Source organism: Genypterus blacodes, unplaced genomic scaffold (assembly GCF_046128005.1).
Source record: "Genypterus blacodes isolate CSIRO-AG114 ecotype Tasmania unplaced genomic scaffold, CSIRO-AGI_Gbla_v1 ptg000232l_1, whole genome shotgun sequence".
Taxonomy (NCBI): domain Eukaryota; kingdom Metazoa; phylum Chordata; class Actinopteri; order Ophidiiformes; family Ophidiidae; genus Genypterus; species Genypterus blacodes.
In genome coordinates, this window is record NW_027467030.1 from 420,001 (window position 1) to 443,183 (window position 23,183).

At 43.0% G+C, this 23,183-nt stretch overlaps 2 protein-coding genes across 2 annotated transcripts in view; both read right to left on the reverse strand.

Annotated features, from left to right (window-relative positions):
• LOC143016432 (urea transporter 1) overlaps positions 1-4,273 on the reverse strand; it is a 10,039-nt gene extending 5,766 nt beyond the window's left edge. The window contains exons 1-5 of the mRNA XM_076170766.1: positions 4,149-4,273; positions 3,552-3,741; positions 2,740-2,868; positions 2,279-2,468; positions 20-167 (exon numbers count right to left, since the gene is read on the reverse strand). Coding sequence (XP_076026881.1) covers positions 20-167; positions 2,279-2,468; positions 2,740-2,868; positions 3,552-3,741; positions 4,149-4,257 — 766 coding nt within the window. The 5' untranslated portion in view covers positions 4,258-4,273. The remainder of the gene's footprint in view (positions 1-19; positions 168-2,278; positions 2,469-2,739; positions 2,869-3,551; positions 3,742-4,148) is intronic.
• An 11,193-nt stretch (positions 4,274-15,466) lies between these two features.
• syt4 (synaptotagmin IV) lies at positions 15,467-22,335 on the reverse strand. The gene is made up of 5 exons (XM_076170821.1): positions 22,299-22,335; positions 19,594-20,198; positions 19,103-19,426; positions 16,294-16,414; positions 15,467-15,887 (listed from the first exon to the last, which is right to left on the reverse strand). The coding sequence occupies exons 1-5, from the start codon at positions 22,333-22,335 to the stop codon at positions 15,568-15,570; spliced, it is 1,407 nt and encodes a 468-aa protein (XP_076026936.1). The 3' UTR covers positions 15,467-15,567.
• Positions 22,336-23,183: the final 848 nt, after the last annotated feature.

A 23,183-nucleotide genomic window follows, 5' to 3' on the forward strand; every position in this document is an offset into this window, starting at 1 on the left:
CACACAGCATGAGACTCACCAGCTAGTGTACCAGCTGCTGATCCCAGCAGGGCATGCAGGGCAAGCAGGGGGGAGTAGAGCAGAACAGCACCCAGTATGAGAAGGGAGGGACCCAGGACATGACAGGCAAAGATCTGACCCACACCAAGAGGGATACCACACAACACCTGGAGAGGAGAGGAGAGGAGAGGAGAGGAGAGGAGAGGAGAGGAGAGGAGAGGAGAGGAGAGGAGAGGCAGAATAAAGGAATTGATGCAAATATAATTTATCTAGGAATCTTTTATCTTTTTCAAGGCTTTTTGGTTCAGTTCAACCAGTCAAATACAAACACATGCACACACAAACACATACAACCACATACACAGAGCATGACAAATAGTCGGTGAAGAGTGAAGAGTTTCCATGGTGACGTGATGGCTGCACCTGCCTGTTGTTGATATTTACAAGTCACAAATGGGCTACCACTCGATTTGTTGTGTGTGTGTGTGTGTGTGTGTGTGTGTGTGTGTGTGTATGTGTGTGTCTAAGGGTGGTTAGTGCAGCACGGAGCAGCATTCACAGAGAGTGAAAGCAGAGGACATTAAATATAAATAGGACCGACGTCATTGTTGTCTCTGGAGAGAAATGGTGGAAAGATGGAAGAGGGGCATTGAAGGAAGTAAGGAGGGGAGAAAGGGGAGCGGAGGGATTAAAACTAATGTAAAAAGAGAAGAAAAGGGGAAAATAGAGACTGAGAGGAGGAGGAGGAGGAGGAGGAGGAGGAGCAGTCAAACAGGAGAGGGAACAAGGGGATGAGATGCTGCACATTAAAAACCATAATGCAGGAAAATCTTTGACTTTGTTGCATTGTCCTGACTTAGGAAGAAGGAGGCAGAGGAGACAGAATGGCATAGCAGAGGAGAAAAATGGATTAAGTGAAATAAGGCAGGAGAGGAGCAAGAGATTTTTAAACATGAAAGATTTTGTTTTCAGATCCCCAAAGACATTAAACAAAGGAATTTATGAGGGGGGAGTGGGCTAAAGGAAACTCTTAGAGGGAAGTTTGTCTGAATCTTAAAAAGAGCCAAGAGAACCAGACACAGGCCCCTCTTTGTGAGCAAGACGGGGCGAAACCTGGTTATTGAGTGAGGGGACACAGTGTCCCATGGGACATTGCACAGGTTAATGGAAGCTTGTGTAAATCTTGACTCTATTCAGGACTATTAACAGCTCTGAAAGGGTTTAGTTGGCACAGCTAATGTAGCTGACGGCACTGCAGAGAATGCAGACCAGAGAGCCTCTGAAGACTCTTCACAATCTGAACAGCAGCTCTCATTGGCCAGCTGGACACCATATTGATACTGCAGTGTTCCGTTTGCATAAATGCTTATTTTTCAGTGTTATGCACAGGAACAAACACAAATAGGAAAGGATCACTTCTTAAACTCATCCGTTCTTTCTAACAGGTATCTATCAGGTTCAGCATATGGAGATATTGTATTGATTGATCGGTATTACAGAGCCCAGAGCCTCATGGGGGAATACGCATGAGGATCTCAGCTTACACTCCACTATGAGAAGCTCCTAATGTGACAAAAGAATCAACATGTAATTATTAACGAGTCTGCTGACATATTGCCAATCGATGGCTCAAATATTACTGAGTGACCAATCAGAGGCTTAGATCAGCGCCAATACAGAGAGAGTGTTGAGAATGTGCAGAATCAGAACAACACACTCCAAATTCCACATTGATTTTAAACAATATGAACAAACAAACACAATTATACGTCACAGCATAGATCCAACACCTCTGACACACACTGCTCAGGTGTGAACAGCTTTACCTCTGTGGATTCGTCTGTGACTCAACCAACAAGAAGTATTTCATTCTAATACTAAGTCCAATTGGTTAGATTGTAGTTTGAACAAAGCAGCTCTATCAGCGGCTGTTGCTAAGTAACTGTGAGTGATATCCAGATGATCTTATGCATATATGTTCTGGAGAAAAGGCAGCAACATTGCAGCAAAGCAGATGCATACACAATTTGATATTTTGCTCCGTTGTTGTCACAATGCTTCCCGTTGCTCTTTTGTATTTCGCTTTGAGACAATTCACGAGGGTGGGGACACACAGGACCTCATGTGCAGCTTTGAAAAGCAACATTTTGGCGAAATCAAGGCACATGGCCTAGAGCCCGTTTCTGCCTGAAGTGTCTTGCTGTTAAAGGGGAGGTTTTATATATGTTTTTTGCTATTCTAGTCATTTAGTCATTAGTCACAGTGTTATTTTCCTTACCGCTGCTGCACTGAGCTGGGTGTCATTAGGATGCAGCACACCAGGTGCTAGTACAACATGGTGCGGGAAATAAGGGTTGTCTGGGCGAGTACAGAGGAGGTAAAGCACGATGATGGTGTTGAAGGGAAACACAGAGACGGGCAGGTCCAAGCGGCCCAACAGCGAGGAGAGGCCATTGGACACAAAGACACTGTAGAGAGGCAGATGTTGATCATTTATACTTTTGTGTTTCTGTTTCTATTCAAACATAAATCCATCCCCTTAAACTGCCACTGAAACTGATTTGTCAGTCAATACAGTCTTGGTCAACACACATATGACGGGCAAACCTGTTCAATGTGTTGCTGTCTGTTTGAACACTCCTCTCGTGTTCCGTGTGTGTTTGTGCCTGGAGATTCAGGCCGTGCATGCTTGTCATAGAGTTTTTCATACAGTCTGATAGGTGGATATGTGGATCTCACCATGTAGCCGAGCCCAGGCAGACAGGCAGCAGCAGCCACCAGTAATAATCTCCAGCAGAACTAAAAATTCCCATCAGCAGAGCCACCAGCATACCGTTAAAGCCATGTTGACCTCGAGACACCTCACCCCTGCACACACCAGCCCAAGGCAACAGAGGATTTGTCATTTTCAATCATATTCATATATACAAATCTGACACCTACAATATGTTCTTCTTTATTTTTTAGAACTCATTAAAACAAGGTCATTTAGGGGTGTGTAATACAATGAGTGGCATAAATAACAGGAGTTGGGTGGGTCGTTGAGATCAGAATCTGAATCAGAATCAGAATCACTTTATTTGCCAATTAAGTTTGCACTTAAGAGGAATTTGCTGTGGTTCTGGGTGCAACGTGTGTAACATGTAGAAAAAGACAACAGAAGACAACATATAAAACAACATAAAACAACATGTACAAACAGCAGCTTAGCGGAGTTTGACAAACAAGCAAACAAACAAATAACAAAAAACAAGTCACACCGAGACACCGAGGCTGCCATTCGCGGCGCCATCTTGAAATCATCATCAAGATGATGTTTTGAATGTTAAGTACAACTCTCCATCATGTTTGAGTAAATTATACATGTACAAGACTGAATGCAAAGCAACAGGCAGCACTCTAATAAGGGTTTGATTACTTTAAAAGGAGCTTTTTAAGATACTTAATTTCTTACATACATGATGCACATACTTATGTTTACATTCTACTGTAACAAATCTACTACTATGTATCTCTTTGTCTATACAGTACAAATTATGATATGCACTCACATGTCTTGTCCTATGACAACAGCTGTGAAAGTAGAGGCCAGTACACCCAGTGTTCCCAGCAGGCTCTGCCAGGGGGAAGCCCAGTACAGGGCAGCCAGGATGAGAGCACCACTGAGTGGGTTGTTTGCTAGGATCACCATGGCCACTGTTCTCAGGCACCACAACAACATCTGCAGCACAACAGGCTTGTCTGGGGACAGAAAATAGAAAATGTTTCTGAGACAAATGTGTACATAGAGAGAACAGAGAACTAGAGAGCTTAACCATCAATCAAATGTTGAGTGGAATTATGCAAACAAGCTGTAAGGCAGTTGTTGTTCCTCAGATTGATTAACTTTTAAAGAAACAAGAGTTTGATGATGATTAACTTTTATGACAGGCGGAAAATGTAATAGTATCAGCATCAGAGTTTTGTTATAATTATACCAGCATATATAAATGGGAATGGTTATGGAGTATTTATGACTGTTGACAGTTTATGACAAATTCCTTAAGAGATTTAAGAAAAAAAAGATTTTTAGATTATGAGACGTGCCAGGTTTATGAATTACTCTATTCCCTGTATGTAAACAAAAGCTAAAGCGTGAGTTTTCTTACCCTCAAAGTGTTTATCCAAGTCCAACATGTCCCCAGAACACCACAGCAGACAGTTTAACAGCCTCTGAGTCAAGCTGGCAGGATTCCCTCTGGCCTGCTTCTCCTGCATTTTTGTATTCCTTACTCCAGTTGCAAAAAGAACCAACTTCACATGTGCTCAATATGTTTTGTTGAGAAAGCTGCAAAGCTGAAAACCCCCTGGTTATGTAACCCGTGCTGAGGAGTGCCATTTGCTTTTGGCCTTTCTTATTGTTTATCTATTAGGCTACTCATCCAGTTTTTCCTGCAGCGTCGGTCTGAAGGTTGGCTTACTTTTTAAGCCATCTGTGGGTGTTGTGTTACTAGGCTTTACTCTAAAGGTGTAATATATAACTTCCCTATCTTTGATGGCTTGTCCTCTACGATAAACATTTGGGAAATGACACAAGATAAGAAAGGAATGCTGACACAAGCTTTGAATCTAGTTTACATCTGTCAAATGTAAGCAAAACCAAACATCTTCTGGTATTTATGTGGATGTTTTGTCCTGCAGGTTTCAAGTGGCAGACATTCACTCACTGTTGGCTATTTAAAGAAGTTTTATTTAGTTTTTTCTTACTCTCCGTGCCTGCTTTGATACCTTTTCTTGTAATGTGTAACCTTGTACATTAACAAACAAATAGTGTATATCACACATAGCACCTCCACCTTATAAATCATCTGAATGTTCTTAAAACAAGAGTGATTGTGCAGTTTGTATTTCATCCAATATGTGTTCATTTAAATGTACTTCAAGACTAATAAACATGGCAGTTCAGTAGCTTACAGCTTGTGGTAATAAACATGATATACGTGCAGTGATTTGCAGTCACATCTTGATTCATGCATTTGTTTGTGTTTTTCTTGTCACTATGTCCCAATATAGTATCCTGATAGCTTCATCTTTGTTAGCTTACAGGGACAAGAGAAGTTGCATATACAGAACAGAATTGATTTGAAAGGTCTACTTACCGTTAACTTTAAGACGTAAAGCCGTCAACGTTTAAGCACTTGGTTACATCTCTGCGTCTATGAACCCAGTGGCCTGTAACAACAAACGTTAGCCTGCTAGCTAGCTCACCGCTCCAACAACAGTCACAGAGATGACATGACATTTTAGTTTTGTCGTTCAAATATTTATTTTACACTTAAAATACCCCAAAAGCTATATTAACCCGCCGTGATCAGAAATGTCACTGCTACATGGTACGGTTTGGTTTGATTTGGTTTGGTTCGGTTCACTCTAAATGTAAACCGACCCCCGTTTTGTAAACAGACCGAGGACGCCATTTTATTAAGCTCACCTGTCAATCAAATCAGGTGAATATTAGAGGCTGACATTTTTCCGGGAATCCCACGGGTCATGGGATTTGACATTTTGCTTCGTTGTTGTGTTTATGCTCTGCTGTCCTATTCAAGGGCTCACCCCTCTCTTCCTCCCTCTGTTTTATTTGCTTTCATAAACACAACTGCCTCCCTGTCGTCGCATCTCATCCGCTCATTTCAGTCACTGGCTGTGAAGTTAGTGAAATGGGGAAAGAGAGGTACACACAAACAAACAAACAAACAAACAAACAAACAAACACACACATACCTACACACACACCATGCACACCATGATCAACTCTCTTCTCTCTTCTTCAATGAGGACAAGAATATGTGTGTAAGTGTGTTTCCCTCATTTTGACACAGATCAAAGGTCACTAAATGCATAAAGACGACACAGATGTGCATTCAGGGAGTGGATTAAAGAGGAGAGGGGAGAGGAGAAATGAGCAATCACTTCTCTTCCCTGTTTCCATGGCAATGGACATTTCCCTTATTGTTCATTTTCACAACTCTGATTGTCACTGTCTGCCTCTTTATGTTAAATGTGAGCTGGAAGGTGGAGAGCGTACACACACACTCACTCAGACTGAAATGTGTGACTGCATTGATGAATATGTTCTTATTTAAGGATGATGATTGGTCGCGTGATCAGTTTGACGATCTGTAGACTAATTTCAATCAGCACATTTAAGTAGAGGAGCATGTGTTATATTTTGCCCACCACCTTGACATTTGACCTACTTGCATTAAGCCCTGACTCAGACATGTCAAAGCCCACAAGGATGCAAATTATGCTAAATCTGCACTGTGTTACCTATAACCACGTGCTACAGGCTCACATGTGCAGGGTTTTGGAGGACGTGCACGGATCATTACTTACATTTTCATCCTTTCATACAGTTCTAGTCCAGCCAATACACACACACACACATCCACACACACACTCATGCGCCAGGAGCTTAATTAGCAGTGACTTCTCAAGCATCTTTCCCATAGTTCACAGTTTATTAAAGAAAGCGACAGAGCTAAAGAGCGATTGAAAAGACAGAACAGGAGGAAGGAAGTGAGCCGGTGGAAGGAATCACTCATGCTGCTCCAGTGGAGAGTCTTCACTCACTGCATGAGTGGAGCTCTATTGTCCTTTATGGCAGCATTATCATTGTGCATCTCTCTCTCAGTTCAGTCCATCACTCCATCCTGCTAATTTCCATTTCACATACATCTCCCTCTTCTTCTGCCACCATTTTGTTGCTATGATTTATCGCAGGGCTTTATTGCAACCAAATTACCCCCATCAAGACGTTAACTGTGTTTTTTTGTGTTAGTTTGGTTTTTGTAAGCAAAAATTTAAGTACCAATTCCAGATCTGGTGGACTAGAGCACACACATGCGCACACACAAACAGCACATATTGATTTAATATGTTATAAAAACTGTCCTCTGTGTTATCGATTTGCTGAGGTAATTGCTTTGTGTGTTGATGTAAACGGAAGTATTTTAGATAGAATCCCCTTCTGCGTTTCTCTTTCTCTCGCTCTCTCTCCATGCTTGTTTCCTTTTTCGGACCTGCAGAGATGAGGACAGCCAAACTAATCCACTCAAAGTAATATACAACATTAGAGCAAACATAGAGCAGACAGCATGGAGGCGGTGGATGACTGATGTGTTTTTGCAGTTGGTGGTGACTCACCAACTCAGAGTTTTGAGCTGTTCAGCAGGCTTTGACACCCCAACTGTGTTTTGTTTATACATCGCTGCAAGAATTGAAAGGCTAAATAAATGCATGTACCTCTTCGACCTCAATGAAAGCAGATGATCAGTGACCTAAAAGCAAGGAGAGCGTAATATTTTGGATTCCATTTCAAATGAAAGCCCTTGAAGAGATTTATTCAGCGTATTATTTGTGTTTATTCTTTAGATATGACCACTTTCAAAGGGCATTTCACACAAAAAATGAAGGAAAATCTAGTTTACTGTGAATTCCCAGTGTCTCTCTCTCACTCACACGACTCCCATGTGACCCAAACGCTCTCCTAGCTCAGAGTGTGAAGCATTCAGGCTGAATTTACTGATTACAGTGACTCAGAACTGAGAAAAGCTACTTTAAAGAGTGGTGAGACTAAGCAGCACGTCTATTACTGAGAGAAATCTAATTTGGGTTGTAAAAGTTTAGACTAAAGCTCCACAAATCCTTTTCCACTCCTAGACTGTATTGACATTTTCAGCCAGTGAAAAATGTCTTATATGGATAGAAGATGCACACAAACACTCTTGCATTACATTTGTAAGATAAGACATGCTTAAGCACTAAAACACCATTAAGGCAGGAGGAAGACCCCTAAAGTGATAAAAGGAAATGAGACCATATACAAACCAAACACAATGATGATCCAAAGAGAAACACTTAATAATCTGGTTTATTCTAGTTAAACTCTAACAGTTTGAGAGCAGTAAAAGATGTAAACAAAGATAACGATCAGGGCAAAGGTTCCATTCCTTCCTTGAATTTCTGCACAGGCAAGGCATTGTAAGTTTGTCAATTAATAAGCTTGAATGTAAACAATACATGGTTATCGTCTTTGGTGTTAGATTTACTTACTTTGCCATAAAAAGCAGGTATGGTGACCTGATCCTGATCCATTCCTGGGCTTAGTTCAGTCTCTGTCCCTATTAGAATGACCTTCAACACGACCCCATTGGACTAGCAGGCCTGCACTCTGAGAAAGCCATAAATGTTTGATGTTGCATTGAACTGACCACATGGTTTAATATATCAGTGTAGAACTCTGTGTTTACTAGAGACACCGTGGAGCTTTAAATCTTTGACTTGGGGGCTGGAGACATAAAAAGGTACTACTCAGCATCTATGTAATAAGCAAGGCTTTAATAATTCAGGGGGTGTTGCGGGGCTGGGATCATATTTTTGCAGCCTTTATTTTCAGTGAATCTTACGTTTCACCTTGAGTGAGGAGTGACAGTCTGTGTGTGTGTGTGTGTGTGTTGTTGTGAGACTGAGGCTGACTCATCCACCTTTCATATTTTTGTCACTATCCAAAATTACACAGTTTATAGGGCAGCAGAGCAGATACAGGGAGTTGGTGTTTGTCCTTCAAGTAACTCAATAAACACTTTTATATAGGAAGTATTTTGGATTTTGCTCAAATCCAAAGTGTGCTGTATTGTAAATATCAAAGCATTGTATAGCGTCAATGGAATCTCAAAGCCTTCATATGAAGCGCTTGGTCTTAAAATACTTTGATTGAGTTTATATCTGTGGTTTGAGCTCAGATCTCAGCTCAAACACAGCAGTGTCCTGTGAATGCTTGTGAGTTGGTTTTCCCCTTAAGGAGCATTTCATCTTCATTGTGGCGAGAACTCAAAGCTAAAATGTAAATGCTGTTAAAAACCAACAGGGAAATAAACAAGACAAAGAAAGTGAAGGGGTGAAAAGCAGGTTTATCACTGAGGTGTTTTGGCAGAGGAGGACAATTCTTTTTTTTAAACATTCTTGTAGTTGTGTATGCTCGTCTCTTGACCTCTCTAAGGAGAAAGCATGAGCACACTTTAACATTGTCCTCACTTATCAGTGGCTCACAGTGACGTCTCCTCAGGACAGTTTAATCTCACAGCAGTCCAGCCGTTGCATCTCAAATAAGTCATGATTTGCATATATTTGAGATGAGTGATGCTGTAGTGTCAGACTGGTCGATACTCTGCAAGGAACCATCTTCCCTCCATCGGCTGAGCAATTAACCAGCAGTAGCAGACGAAGACAAGAGATCGTTATGGAGGCTAAGCCCTGACTGTGTGTGTGTGTGTGTGTGGGGGGGCGGGGGGGGGGGGGGGGTTGCTGGCTAACTGTGTTTGTGCATCTCCTCTTGTTGGCCGATCTGCCAACAAGAGAGCAAATCATTAGCCTCTGTCTTCACCCAGATCAACACATCAACGTGTAAACTCCGAAACCCTGGACTGAAGACAACAGGCTTGTCACATTGATGTCTCTGGTGTTGTCCCACCTAAATGGGATTACTGGATGCTCGGGGATGAAGCAGACAACAGAGGAGTTGCACCTTTGGTCACTTCGATCCACAACTGTTATACCTGCAGGAGATTCTGATAAGCATCTGAATTAGGAGACATCACCCAGGAACTGTCACATACAATACAATGGGCAAGAGAGAGATGGTGCGTGTGCGTGTGCGTGTGCGTGTGTGTGTGTGTGTGTGTGTGTGTGTGTGTGTGTGCGTGTGCGTGTGCGTGTGCGTGTGCGTGTGTGTGTGTGTAGATGGAAAACGTTGATGAAGAGGCACACAAGAAAACAGGATAAGAAGCAGTCAATAGCAATAGCAATCAATGGAGGACATAAGAGTTCTGTGGTTTTACAGCAGGGATAAGGGAGAGGGAGAGGGAGAGAGAGAGAGAGAGAGAGAGAGAGAGAGAGAGAGAGAGCATATGGGGAAAGGGGAGATGGTTGGTAATGAGATCTGCATTGGAAAGAGGACATGGTGAGGAAGAGGGGGGTGTTTATGAGAACTGCAGGGTGAGAGAGTGATAAAGCAGAGCAGGAGATGGAGAAATGGAGGATGGAGAGAGAGAGTGGAATGGCAGAGATCAAAAGAAAGTATGTCTCACCCGTTCATGTTGCCTCGGGCTGTAACGTGTCACATGATCACAACTCATGACATACACACCAGTCGCACGTTTTCCTCCATGTTCACATTCACTCACTGCTTTGATCGTTCTTTTCATCCTCAACTCACACTGACACGCTCACATCAGCCAGACAAGCAAGAGAAGAACCACCAAAGGTAGATAGATAGATAGATAGATAGATAGATAGATAGATAGATAGATAGATAGATAGATCCTCCTATTATGAACCAAATCCTACAAAATCTTCCTGCAAAATCTTCAAAATCTACATATTTGTTTGTGTTGTGTTCACAGGTACGCCTGAAAATTAATGAAGTGCTGATTTATGGATGTGAAGCGGCTGCATGCAGCACTTTTTATAGCCAATCCATCACGTTTGTTTACATTCTAAAGGCCATTTTTGCTATCGGCTGTGGAGCCATTTTTTGTTTTATGGCCAAATTAAAAGGCGATGGTGACCTTTCATCTCTCTTCTTTCCTCTGTCTTCTTCTCTCTCTTTGTCTCTGTCTCGCTCCTGAACTGCAGACAAAGACATAAACCCCAGAGATTGCTCACTGTCACAAGCAGCTACTGCGTCGTTTATCTCCTCCTCTCCTAGCTCCTTTAAGATGTTATACCTCTGTCTCTGTTCTCTACGTTTCCAAACTGATGTGTTTTCATTGTTTTTTTACAACCCAACTCAAATCCTCTAGGTCGACTGTATATATATAAACTATAAGATCTCACTATAAAGACAAAACATTACGCACAGGGAATTGGCCCTGACAGTGAGAAATGATCACTGCATGCATGCCAATCTGTTCCTTTCTTGCCCATTATCTCTCTTTCCTATTCTACTGCTTCCTTGCTGGGTCCACCAAGTCAGACCTCTAAGGCTCGCCAGTATATTTGCTTGCTTAATCTCTCATTCCATCTCCCTCAGTTGTTGCTCCATCAATCTGCTGCCTTTGCTTCTTTAATTCCAATTTCTCCCTCCCCTCTCTTTCTCTCCACTACCCTTATGCCCGGGAACCACTACAGGGCTCTGTTGCCATGACAGCATAGCAGCACAGGTAGTGTCGTGGCAACAGATCAGAACCTGTTTTTAAACCTGTGGTTTTGTGAGTGTATGTCCCAATAACACACACCTACTCATGCTCAGCTCCAACCCCCAGGTGGTTGTAGCTTTATACGCCACGGCTCATAAAACCCAAGAGGATCTTGTTGCCTATCTCTGTTGCTGTCTCGCTCTCAAGTATAGGCACCTGTGGCCTTCATGCCGTTGCTATGGTGACCCATAGGGCTAGTTTTGCAGCTTCTGTACGATCTACAACGCTTCAGGATGTGTCTTGATTAGATTGAATGGAGGAGGCTGGATTCCATTAACACTTCAATGGTCTGTAGAAACATAATGCATATGACATAAAATCACTATATAACTGTTATTGGTTACATTACATCCCTATAACCTCCAACTAATCTGCACTAATCTGCTCCTATGGGCTCTCACAAGCTGACTAATGGAGAGCTTCAATGCCCAATGAAATGAAGCCATTTGTGTGGGTGGCTTCAGATAGACGCTGAATGTTATTGTTGTTTTACATTCTGGGATTTGGGTCTCGTATTGACCAGTTCTGTGTGTAAAAGGCTTTAAAGGGCTCAGTGAAATTTGTTTAATTGTCTGCCTGTGTGAAGGTCATCCCCTACACCCCATAATGCAAGGGGTCACACACACACACACACACACACACACACACACACACACACACACACACACACACACACACACACACACACTCGTTGTCGTCTGTTGTAGGGGACTATTACCAAATATTGTGTCATTGTGTCCCTTTGAAACCAGTCTTTGTCTATTTTGGTACACACGAGGCAGCAAATATCTTGTGTGGTGTCTTACATAAGAATGTTGTTCCCATTATTCATTCATTGGGTTCCCTTGAAGTTTTGTCACCTGTCATATGCTCTCTCTCTCTCTCTCTCTCTCTCGCTCTCTCGCTCTCTCTCTCTCTCTCTCTCTCTCGCTCTCCCGCTCTCTCTCTCTCTGTCTCCCTCATGTAAAGAACACTTGCTTACATGTTATATAAATGTATTTGTGCCTTCAGTTTGTCCCCTGCAGACACCACTGGATCAGCAGCAGCCTTGAGTCAAAGCGTTACAAAACATGCACCATGGCACATGGCACATTTACACACACATGTTGCCCGTGCATCATCAGTATGCTTATTCTAATGAACAATTCTTCAACCTGTAAGAACATTGTGATGTGCTTTCGCAAATAGAGGGACATAAATATTTCTGTGGATTCTGGTGAAGTCATCAGGTTCATGTCTCATTCATTCAGCCGTTCAGCTCTCCTTGAAGTCTTTTCATTGCTGTAAGCAGCCATTAATGCACCTCAAACACTTGGCCAGACCTCCGACTGCACACCCACACAGTCACTCCACTAACTCATTCCTCCACGTCCCATACTGACGTTTCTCTTCCTCCTCCTCTTCCTCCTCCTCCTCCCCCTCCTCCTTCGTGCAACCATCTATCTACCTCTTCCTTCATCCCTCACTGTTGCAGATGTTGAGAACTTTCTGCTCTTCAATCAACCACTTCTCTCACCGGATCAGTCATAGTCCTAATCCTGTTGTGGTACCAAACAACACTATAATTGATCAATCACAGGTACCCTGATGTTGGCTCAATCCACCAGCAAAGCATCAGGTTGACTGTGATTGATCAGTTGTATTATTACTGGAAATGTAAAGCTGATGGTATGATTACATTGATGAGAAAACTTAATATAGTTTATTGTTACCCATATGCTTCCTGATTAGGACAAATCATTCTCTCTAGTACACACAGACACACACACAGACACACAAGCACACAAGCACAGGAAATATATCAATGTACCAGGGTGTGTGTGTGTGTTTCTGTGTGTGCCTGCGGGTGTATGCAACTAAAAACACAAAGCTCTAGGTTTTATGTCACACAAGGTTTTCTTTGATTGGATCCTCAGGGACAGAGAAATGCTCTCTTTGGAGAACTGTCAATACTGTACATGGTCTCACACACACACACACACACACACACACACACACACAGCATAGCACATGTTCATCCACAGTCACCGGTCTCCAGTCTTATCAGGAGATGTGTATTGATTCAAATGAATCAGCAATCAACAGTTTAGCCTTTTTGTGACAAATGTATCTGAAATCATCATACAGGTCAAAACATGTCGGCTTTTTCAGTTGAATATTTGCAATCAAGTCCATAATTCAAGTGCTGACCCAAGTAATATATATCCCTCTATATATCCCTCTGTTTACTTTGCTACACATGGGTTGGCAGTCTGTTAGTGATGAATGCACTCGGGAAAAGCACAAACTTGTGATTTGGCAGGTTTAATTCAGCGCATCATGAAGCGACAAAAGTGGCAAAGTCTTGTACGATTCATTCAGAGCGTTTCCCAGACTGAGCAGCGAGCGAGAAGCTGCCCAGTGGTTATATTCACAACATAGATAAAGACAATACAGACAAGGCCACATCTCTTCAAGACAGACAATTCACATTGTGCTTAGACTAAATGAACAGTACATGCCTGAGACACAATGCCATGCTGACACCTTTAAAGATTGTATAAGAACCTCGTACTGGCTAAGTCAGATGCCTTTTTCCAGCACAGAAATGAGAAATGATTTTTTCCATGATAGTGTTATAAATAACAGTATAAATGTGTTTAGATGTGTTAGTGGTCCAATGATTGTGGAATATTCATTGCAATTCAATTTGAGATCTAGATTTGGGTCTGTATCAGAATAAACATCTCAATCAACCCTGCGTTTTGGATCCAACCAATAAGTTTATTCCTGTGTAGTGATAAGAAGTGCTTAAGTTTGACAACTAAACTCTCTTATTCTCCTACAGAACATCAGCTAAATGCTTTGGTTATAACTGGTTCTGTTCCAAAGGACAGTAGTGGAGCTCTAAATAAAGAAAGCAGACAGCCATTCTAACCTCACAGCTCAGACTGGCTGATGAAGAATAGAACATCCTGCTTCTCCTGGGGCTCCAAACCTATGATGCAACTTAGCGTAAGACTGGAGAATGAGAAGGGACTGACAGGGAGAGAACGCTGAGCATGATGGGAGAAAGAAAGAGGGGTGGCAGAGCTAAGCGAGCTGAGCCAGCTGTACTCCATCAGCAAACCACTTAGCAGATATTAAATTCAGACATGATGACTTCATCCAGGGGTACTTAGCCACTCAGCAGCTATGACATCATCATCCTCATAAGGAAAGGGTGATGTCATCCCCAGGGTGCTGGAGGTGAGAGGATACAAACACACAGCCGCACACATACAGTATGCTTAGACAATAAAAGAGGCGTCACATGGGAAAGAATGGAAGAACCGCATGTTTCTGCGTGTATATACACACACACACACACATACAAAATAAATACTAATACTAGTTGGGGATTTTCTCAGAACTTGCATGTTTTATAGTACGTACATGTACATTTCAGCTGTCTTTGTGCTCACAGTAAGGGGGACAAAACACGGACAGTAAACATTATGTGAATCACATCTGCCACGCCGTACACACACTTCCACACAGACACACATGCGCACACACACACACGCGCTCTTGCAAGGAAACGTCAGCAGAAGCATTCTCATATCGAAGCACACACATAAATGCATCCACACTTTCTGCCCCCGGTGCACTCAGTCTGTTCCAGTCTTCTCTCATCCCACCTAATTTAGGCTTTCTTATAATTAAGTAATGATATATGAAATACCACTTGTACTTACAAAACAGATTCAACAAATCAACTAGCAAAGGTACAAAAACAAAAACAAAACATAAATAAAACATCTACATTGTTGTGACTAAAACATTGTCTTTATAAAATAAACTTTAATAATCCACATTTTTTACAGCATTTTCAGATGTGTCATTCTGGTTCCCATATGATGAACTAAGTACTATTTATAGATGAAAGAGCAGAGGAGAGAGAAGAAGAGAGGGACACAGAGGAGGAAAAGAAGAAGAGTAATAGCGACATTTAAGACATTCTGCACTGCAGGCTGTTGCCGTGACAATTGGTTGTTGCTTGGAGGTGATGTGAGGCGTGTTACCTAGTGATGTTTGTGACAGTCTTTGGGATCATTCAAAGCTAATGGATTCCCTCTGTGCCAACCTCCCTACTGATCCCCAATAACTTCAAAGATTGATTGACTGGTTGAACGATGACATCCATTCATATGACCCTCCCCACAAAGCAAACATCAAGACCCAGCCCCGCCCTTACTGAAAGTCCAATGGGTACTGGCTAACAGGACATTCCCTGCCTATCCACATTCCATCACTATTGTGGTTGGACCGATGAGATTTAGACAACAGAGTCCACCAACGCCCCAACTTCCTAATCCTCAGACATGGCGTGCCACTTTGCAATCTGGCGACGTGGATGGTCGCAGATCTCCCTCCAATGTTCACCAGGGGTGCCTGCTGCTGCTGTGCCTAACACCAGGCGTCCCAGGACAGGGTTAGGACATTGAGAGCTTCCTGGCTCAGAGTCCATCAGCAGCAGCTCCACGCTGGTTTCCCTCAGGCCCTCGTCTGAGGGCAGGTCAAAAACAAAGATCTCGTTGAAGACAGGGTTCGGGGAGCACTTCTTCACGTGGGTCTTCTTCTTGCACACCCGCTTCTTTCCATGGTAGAGGTTTACCCTAACGTATGGATCTGTAATAGAGGAAGGATGAGGAGATGCGGAATGTGAGGAGAGAAGCAGAGAACTGCACAGTAACCTCCTGCCCTGCAGCGTTTGGAGGTGGCATATCATTCCTTAGACAGATCAATACAGAAATCGATAAAACCGAGATGATGGATATCTGTGATGAGGACCCAGTGGCTGGCTGTGCAAACACTTTGTGTGGGCATGTGTGCGTATGTGAGACTGTGCTTGTCACTAAAGTGTTATCTATCACATCCAGATCAGATTACCACCGTGTCATTATGGCTGCTGTAAGAGCACAGAGAGTAATCTGGAGTGCACAAGAGACAAAAATCAATTTGTCCTCCTCTGCTTATTGCTATGTGAAGGAATTGTGTGTGTGAGTGTTTGTCTGGTTTGTATGCAGATGCTCACCTGTAGGTCCGTTGTTCTCAGTTTTAGGGAGGTGGCGTGCCTTGAGGACGACCACACTCAGGGTGTGTGTGGTGGACTGGTAGCACAGGGAGAGCAGCAGCTCGCCTCGGCCCGCAGACTTCTGCAGGACGTGAGGAGACAAGGGAGCAAGGAGAGTTGGAAATCCATATAAATGAAATCATGAGTTACTACAAGCAACATAACAGCAATAACTGTGGCGTATCATACTTGGCAAATGGTTGTCATGGCAACATAACCAACAATCATCACCTGCTCGTGATGTGTTATCACACGTCATAGAAGGAAAGAAGCCCTTCAGTCAGCACTGAATTACTGGTTGTTCTGAGTAAGGCATTGTTACCATGGCAATAGGCAATGGCACTCATATAACCATGAATTCTGCCCCGTGTGTGATGTTCAATATGAAAGATAGGTGTGTTTGCGTTTTTGTGTGTATGTGTGTGTGTGTGTGTGTGTGTGTGTGTGTTAGGGGTGTGTTCTTACTGTGATATGATGATCTTTTCCATTCTATTAAAATTGTTTATTATTATTATTTATTAATTTAGTGTGTAGAGCATAGATAGTATTCTTCATCTTGACAATGAAAAGAGGGCGATGGCTGGGCTGCTTGCTATATAGGAATATTGATTTCTTGAAACCCCCCCTGTACACACACACACACACACACACACACACAAAGCAGTGAGACAAAGTCCTTGCCACTTAGACAAAGAGCCACCGCCCAGTTTGAACTTGCGCAGAGAACAGAGACCCCACGTCTCCACAGCAAACACCCCAGCATGTCACTGAGATGATTACATGTAGATTCATTGTAATTAAATGCAGATTATCATACAGGATACATGTGCTGCTCATTTGTCCTCTGTGTGTGAACTCTATTACACTCCAAAGACATTCTTCTTATGGATTTTTTTGCCGTTAAAGTGGTCATGTTTCCTGATCTAACACGATCAGAGCTCAAAGGTTTAAAAGAGAAAGAGATCCCTATCAAACCATCATTGAGGATCCAGAAATAAATCTCTGCAAAGCATCATCAAATCTGAGATTGATTCCCATAAATATGAGTTGAGGCAGCACAGAGCCTCCCAGGAGCCGGGATATGAGATCTGTGCCTCACGGGAGCCAAATCAGAAACGGAAATGAAGAAAGGGAATGAACCTTAATATTTCTTCAATAGATCACCGAACCATATCCTAGATTTATCCTCGTTTATGGAATTAGAGATAGCTCACATCCCATCTCGGAATGTGCGAAGGAACAGGAATACAACACAATCCAACACAGGAAGACAACACAATCCAACACAGGAATACAACACAATCCAACACAGGAAGACAACACAATCCAACACAGGAAGACAACACAATCTAACACAGGAAGACAACACAATCCAACACAGGAATACAACACAATCCAACACAGGAAGACAACACAATCCAACACAGGAAGACAACACAATCTAACACAGAACCAGGAAGACGCATTACATTTTAGCACTTCAGCTGAGCTATCAAATCAAATCTGCAATAACTATGATATCATCTCACTCTCCATCTGACAAGTCTGAAAAAGTCCAACATTACTTTAGCACTTCTGTACATTAGCCAACAAAATATTATAAGGATGTAGATATCTTTAAAATTCAATTACTAAGGAGAGACAGGATGTGATTCTGCAGCACTTAGAGCTACAATATCACCCACAATCTCTTTTTACTCAAATGTGGAAGTAGAAGTAGAATGTGAGTTGTATCAGCCCAGATCTGTGATGGATAAGGATACAGTCTGATATTCCTCCAAAGAAAATACTGGAAATGAGCTCAGGTTGTGCTGCAGTCGTTGTGGTAGCCAGGAAAAAGCTAATCTGGAGCAGAGGGCCACAGATCTATAATGGTGCGGTGTGGATATCACTCCATCTATTCAATATACTACTGGGAAATCCACCTCCATGCCATTTCCCAGGTTTACTGTCTAATGCAGTGATCCTGTTTCAGATCAAACATTGCACAAGGATTTTCACGAATTCTGGCTCCAACCTGTGGCTTCAGTTTCATCTTCATTTTAGTTCCATAAACACACACACACCATCATCCTTTACTTTGGGATATTATAACCTGAATCTGTTCGATACACTGAAGCAAAAATGAATACAAAGCTTCCACACGTTCAGCCTTCCAGCAGCAGTGTAAGCAGAGCATCAACGCTCAGTATCCTCTTTCAAATCTAATGGTGCAGTGTACAGGAGACAGATGTTTTCCCTGCTGGCTGTGAAACTATTGGAGTTTAGCACTTTGCAAAGCCATTAAGACAGAGATTCAACATGGGAGAATGCCTTCAGTGCATTTGAAATGGCATATTAAATTACTGTTGTTTTGAATTTAATCTTCTGTTCCTGATGTGGAGTTTGACAGGAGATTTGAAACATTATGAATCATTTCTGGTGGTGATTAGAAACATAATGCGGATATATCACATTCATATTTAGATGAGTTTTAGTTTTATTTGACTACATTTCCCCCTGTATTGCTTTGATGATCAAACAGTAGATTGCTTTAGAAATCAGGGATAAGAGCACGACTACTGTTATGATGAGTGATTATGGGTAACGGTTTGGGAATTTAAAGTGATTTGTTGGCCCGTTTGCAGGCTACTTTAATGGATGGTAAATGCAGCATATGGCCTGATGAAGATCTAATCGCATTGAGTGACTCATAGGAAAGTGCATGGAATGAGGATGAAGAAGAAACAAACTACTACTGTGAATCTGACAACAAACACCCAGCTCCTACCTTAACATTCCTCTTGATGATTTCTCGGCTCATCAGGACACGCCCCTCTGACAGGTCGATCCCAGACAATGGCACGAGTGTCTCTCCGATGACCTCATCGCGGGAGAACCTATCAAAGCTCAGGACCATGAAGTGGAGGGCCAGCTCGGACACCCTGGGCAAAGGGATGCCGTAGAAGCTAAAGGTCTCGTCAAAGGCAGGATCCAGAGTCTTCCTCAGGACTCTGGTCTTCACTCGGTGCTTTTTCTCTGGCAGCAGGGTCAGTTTGATGTAAGGGTCAGAGGTCAGCGACTGATCATCTGTTGGGCTCAGACCATTGGCTTCCTGAATTAATGAATGAAATTAAATCATCAGTCATTGCATTTGTATGAAATATGTTTTTATGGCACTTTATGTCAAAACCTAAATGATAGACACACAGACACACACATACAGACACACACACACACACACACACACACACACACACACACACACACACACATACACACCTTTATGTGGACAATGAAAGCCTTCCTCTCTGGTTGGTACTCCAAGGAGAAGTGGAGGGTACCCAGGCTGCCCTCCCTCTCCTCCCCCTGGGGTTTGTCTACTGCTGGGGTGGGGGCCTGGCTGGAGAGGGTGCTGCATGGGGAAGGGAGGTCACGGCAGTCCATCACCCCAGGTTGGGTGAACCCTGCGTGCGGAGAGGGCAACTCCAGGTCTGGAGAGCTCCGGACCGTCTGGTGGTGGTGGTGAAACGGTTTGGCGGTGAAGTTGCCATTCAGATCTCGTTTTTCCAGGTCAAGATGCAGATCCGGTCTGGAACCATTTGGACTTGAAGCCATCTTACCGGTGCCGGTTGGAGTGACAGGCGGGGCAACTTGGCAGTTTCCATTGACATCAGTTTTACTGGTTTCGTTTGTTGTTGTAAACTTCTTCTTGTTGCTGAGGCTCTCGGGGTAGATGTCCACACCTTTCAGCATGTGCACAAATTTGTAGGGAGGCGTCTTCTGGGACTTGGTGTTCTTACGCTGACAGCAGATCCAAGCAAAAGCTGACACGGTGAAGACGAGGCCGAAGACGCTCATAACAGCAACGCCAACCGGCACAGCCACTGTGGAGGAGGAGAAGAAGAGGAAGAGAGGGGGAGACCCAACCCAACGAGTCAGAGGATACACAACACAATCACTCGTGAAACAATCATTCAGCTGTCAGAACCAAGAGGCAGATTCTATTGTTACACTAAAACTGAATCCTTTTTATGTAAGTGACTGTCTGACTGATGTGGGCTGCAGCATTGACTCAAAGCTGAAAACAGCACAATCTGTTCAACCCAGAAGACGCTTCATTATAAGTGTGTTCATACTCTAACACCAGCGATGAACAGCTGCTCTATATATGGAGCCATATTGTGATGATGATACAGATTATGAGCATCATTACACTAATGACAGTGATTGGTGAAGTTAAACATATAAAACAAGACTATTATTCACTGATATGTTGAACAAGTGAGCCAACACAGGCTTGTGTGAAGTAGATAGATCATATTTGTTAAATACCATCAGTGTTTAGTAGTGTAAGAGCTTTAACAAGTGTCCTGTACTTCAGTTTGTACTTTACCACTACATACTGGTATTAGCACATACACTGTATATGAACAAATTCCACTCTGGACTATTAGAAAATACAAGTAAAATATTTTCAACCCAAAATTCAAAAGAAGCAAAGGTCAAACCGTTGTGTTCTGTATGAGAGGAAGCTGATATCGCTCTGTAACGCTGTCACTATAATCCCCTTTTGGCTTCATTGGAGATTTCACCCACATGTTTCCCAATGTAAATATCCAGTTGAAACCCTGTAAGCTTTAAATTTAATCAGAGGACACGATGAAATATTAGTAGTTCAGCAAAATGTGATAGGCCCTGTGGTCTGCTCACGTTCCTCCTGCACAGGGGGAGGATTTGCTCAAAGTCAGTGAGAGGAATTATTAGCCCTAAAACCGAGTATTGCATGGGTCAACATGGGTTGCTGCTGATGTCTTCCATATTGCTGTTTTGATTCCTGGTATCAGTCATCGCCTCACTTCTCTTTTTCCTTTTTAGGAGCTGCAATGTGACTCAACATCAATTATTGGGCCCCATCAGGCAGCCAGAGTTAATGGGTCTATCTCTATGTAGGAAGGGCAGATGATTTCCTGCAGTTAAGAGGGATGCCAGATGCAGGTCAACACCCATAGAGAGAGAGAGAGAGGGAGAGGGAGGGGGAGAGACAGAGAGAGGGGGGGAGAGCGAGATGCAGAATCACTCATGTAAGAATGTAACAAAGCTATTGTCCTTTTTGAATGAGTTTCTTTATGGACTCACCACAAACAGATCGTCTGTTTTTACGGTTATCTGGGTGATTATAATTTGTCTTGATTTTTTCTAGATTATTCCGGTGGACTGAGAACATTCATGTTGATAATAATAATAAAACAACAACAATCAGTCATTGTCTTTGGATATTCATGTTAATTCTGTATTTATATTTATTATTTACTATGACTTATGACCTATTTATACCTTAATTGTGATCTTACTGTTGTAATGAGAATGTCTCGTATTCAGAATGATTGTCAGCTCATTAGACCACAAAAATTAGCTTCTGCTGTTTGACTCTTTTGCTTTCATGAATGTTTCAGTCTGCTCAGGGTGGAGGCGCTTTGTAGACAACAACAGACAGATGGATGTGGCAACAGGAGGGCGGTGGGCGAGCGGCTGAACCGAGGGGAACATACAGGAGAAAACAACCCGAGCTTCCCTGGTGCTGGCAGGGATCACAGCAGGGGTCCATAGAGTCGTAGAGGACCCACATCCCCACTAACAAATGTGTTTGTACCACCAAGCCACCGTGTCACCCCCCTCCCTTCACCCCACCCCCGCTCATAATGAACTGTCGCCCTCTTGGCAGCAAAATGGAAGCTGGTATAGCTGGAAACGCACTGATTTCGTCACAAAAGCATTCATTTGGACTTAATTGGGTACTAAAGAGACAGATACTGCGTCTTAACCCTGGTGGGATTATTTAAAAGGCTCATTTTGGAAGGAAAAACAACACGTTAGCTCTCACTGTGGAGATGAGCCGTGATAATGACTCCCCTCTTACTTTCACCCTAAACCGACCCAGGCTTCACACAGCCACACCTGACTGGACCGAGCGGGTTTGGACTCACCGGTCTGCGCCGCGCTGTCCTCCACAGCTGGAGCCATGGTCGCTGTCCGAGGTGCTGGAAAGCTGGGAAGCTCTCTGGCGTCTCTCCTGGCGGGCGGTTGGTTCAGTATCTCCTCAAAATCTCAGATAAGATTATGTTTAATAATGGAACAGGATTTGTTTGCCTTCAATAATTCAAGGAGGAGACGTGTTTTCCCAGAAGAAGAAGAACGGAAGAGCAGAGAAGGAAGACGACGCTCCTTTCTCTCACCGCTGCTGTTACTGATGCGTGAGCGTCTCAGAGGCGGCAACACCCCGTTTCTCTCTCTCTCCCTCCCTCGCTCTCCCTCTCTCTACCCCCTCCCCCTGCCGGTAAGGCTGAGTTCATCATTGCTGACGCAATCATGACGGAGGCAAGCTGTGAAATCTGAGCCCCCGATGAAGCAGCGCAACAGGGATGTCAATTTACCTGATTGATTGATCAGAGCTCTCTCTCTCCCTCTCTCTCTCTCTCTCTCTCTCTCTCTCTCTCTCTCTTTCTCTGCTCAAATGTTTGTTTGCTGTGTGATCATCCAATATTTACAGAATGATTGAATGATGTCAGCGTTAAATAGAAATCCATAAGTTAGTGCTCAAGGTTAAGGTAAGGAGAGGTTATTACGGTAAGGAACTGAAAGGAAAGTGAAGAAGAAAAAAGGTATAATAAAAAACAAATAAAGGAAAGACAGGCGAGCAGAGCAATTTCATTTAATGGCAAAGATCGACAGGATTCACACCGCAGCGTGTGCGGGATGGCCGAGATAATAGTTTTAATACGGCCAAACACTGCCATCAAGTGGCCATATAGAGAGAATGTTTATCCGGAAGTAAAAGGCCGAGTAGGGCGGATACAGACAGAGAGTGTTTA

What these genes read in the sequence shown, in the direction of transcription:
- syt4 (XM_076170821.1), bottom strand. Translation starts at nt 22,335, where the DNA reads ATGGCTCCAGCTGTGGAGGACAGCGCGGCGCAGACCG. An exon ending in GGACAGCGCGGCGCAGACCG is followed by an intron (nt 20,199 to 22,298) that starts GTGAGTCCAAAC and finishes CCTCCTCCACAG; the next exon opens with TGGCTGTGCCGGTTGGCGTT. An exon ending in CTTTCATTGTCCACATAAAG is followed by an intron (nt 19,427 to 19,593) that starts GTGTGTATGTGT and finishes TCATTAATTCAG; the next exon opens with GAAGCCAATGGTCTGAGCCC.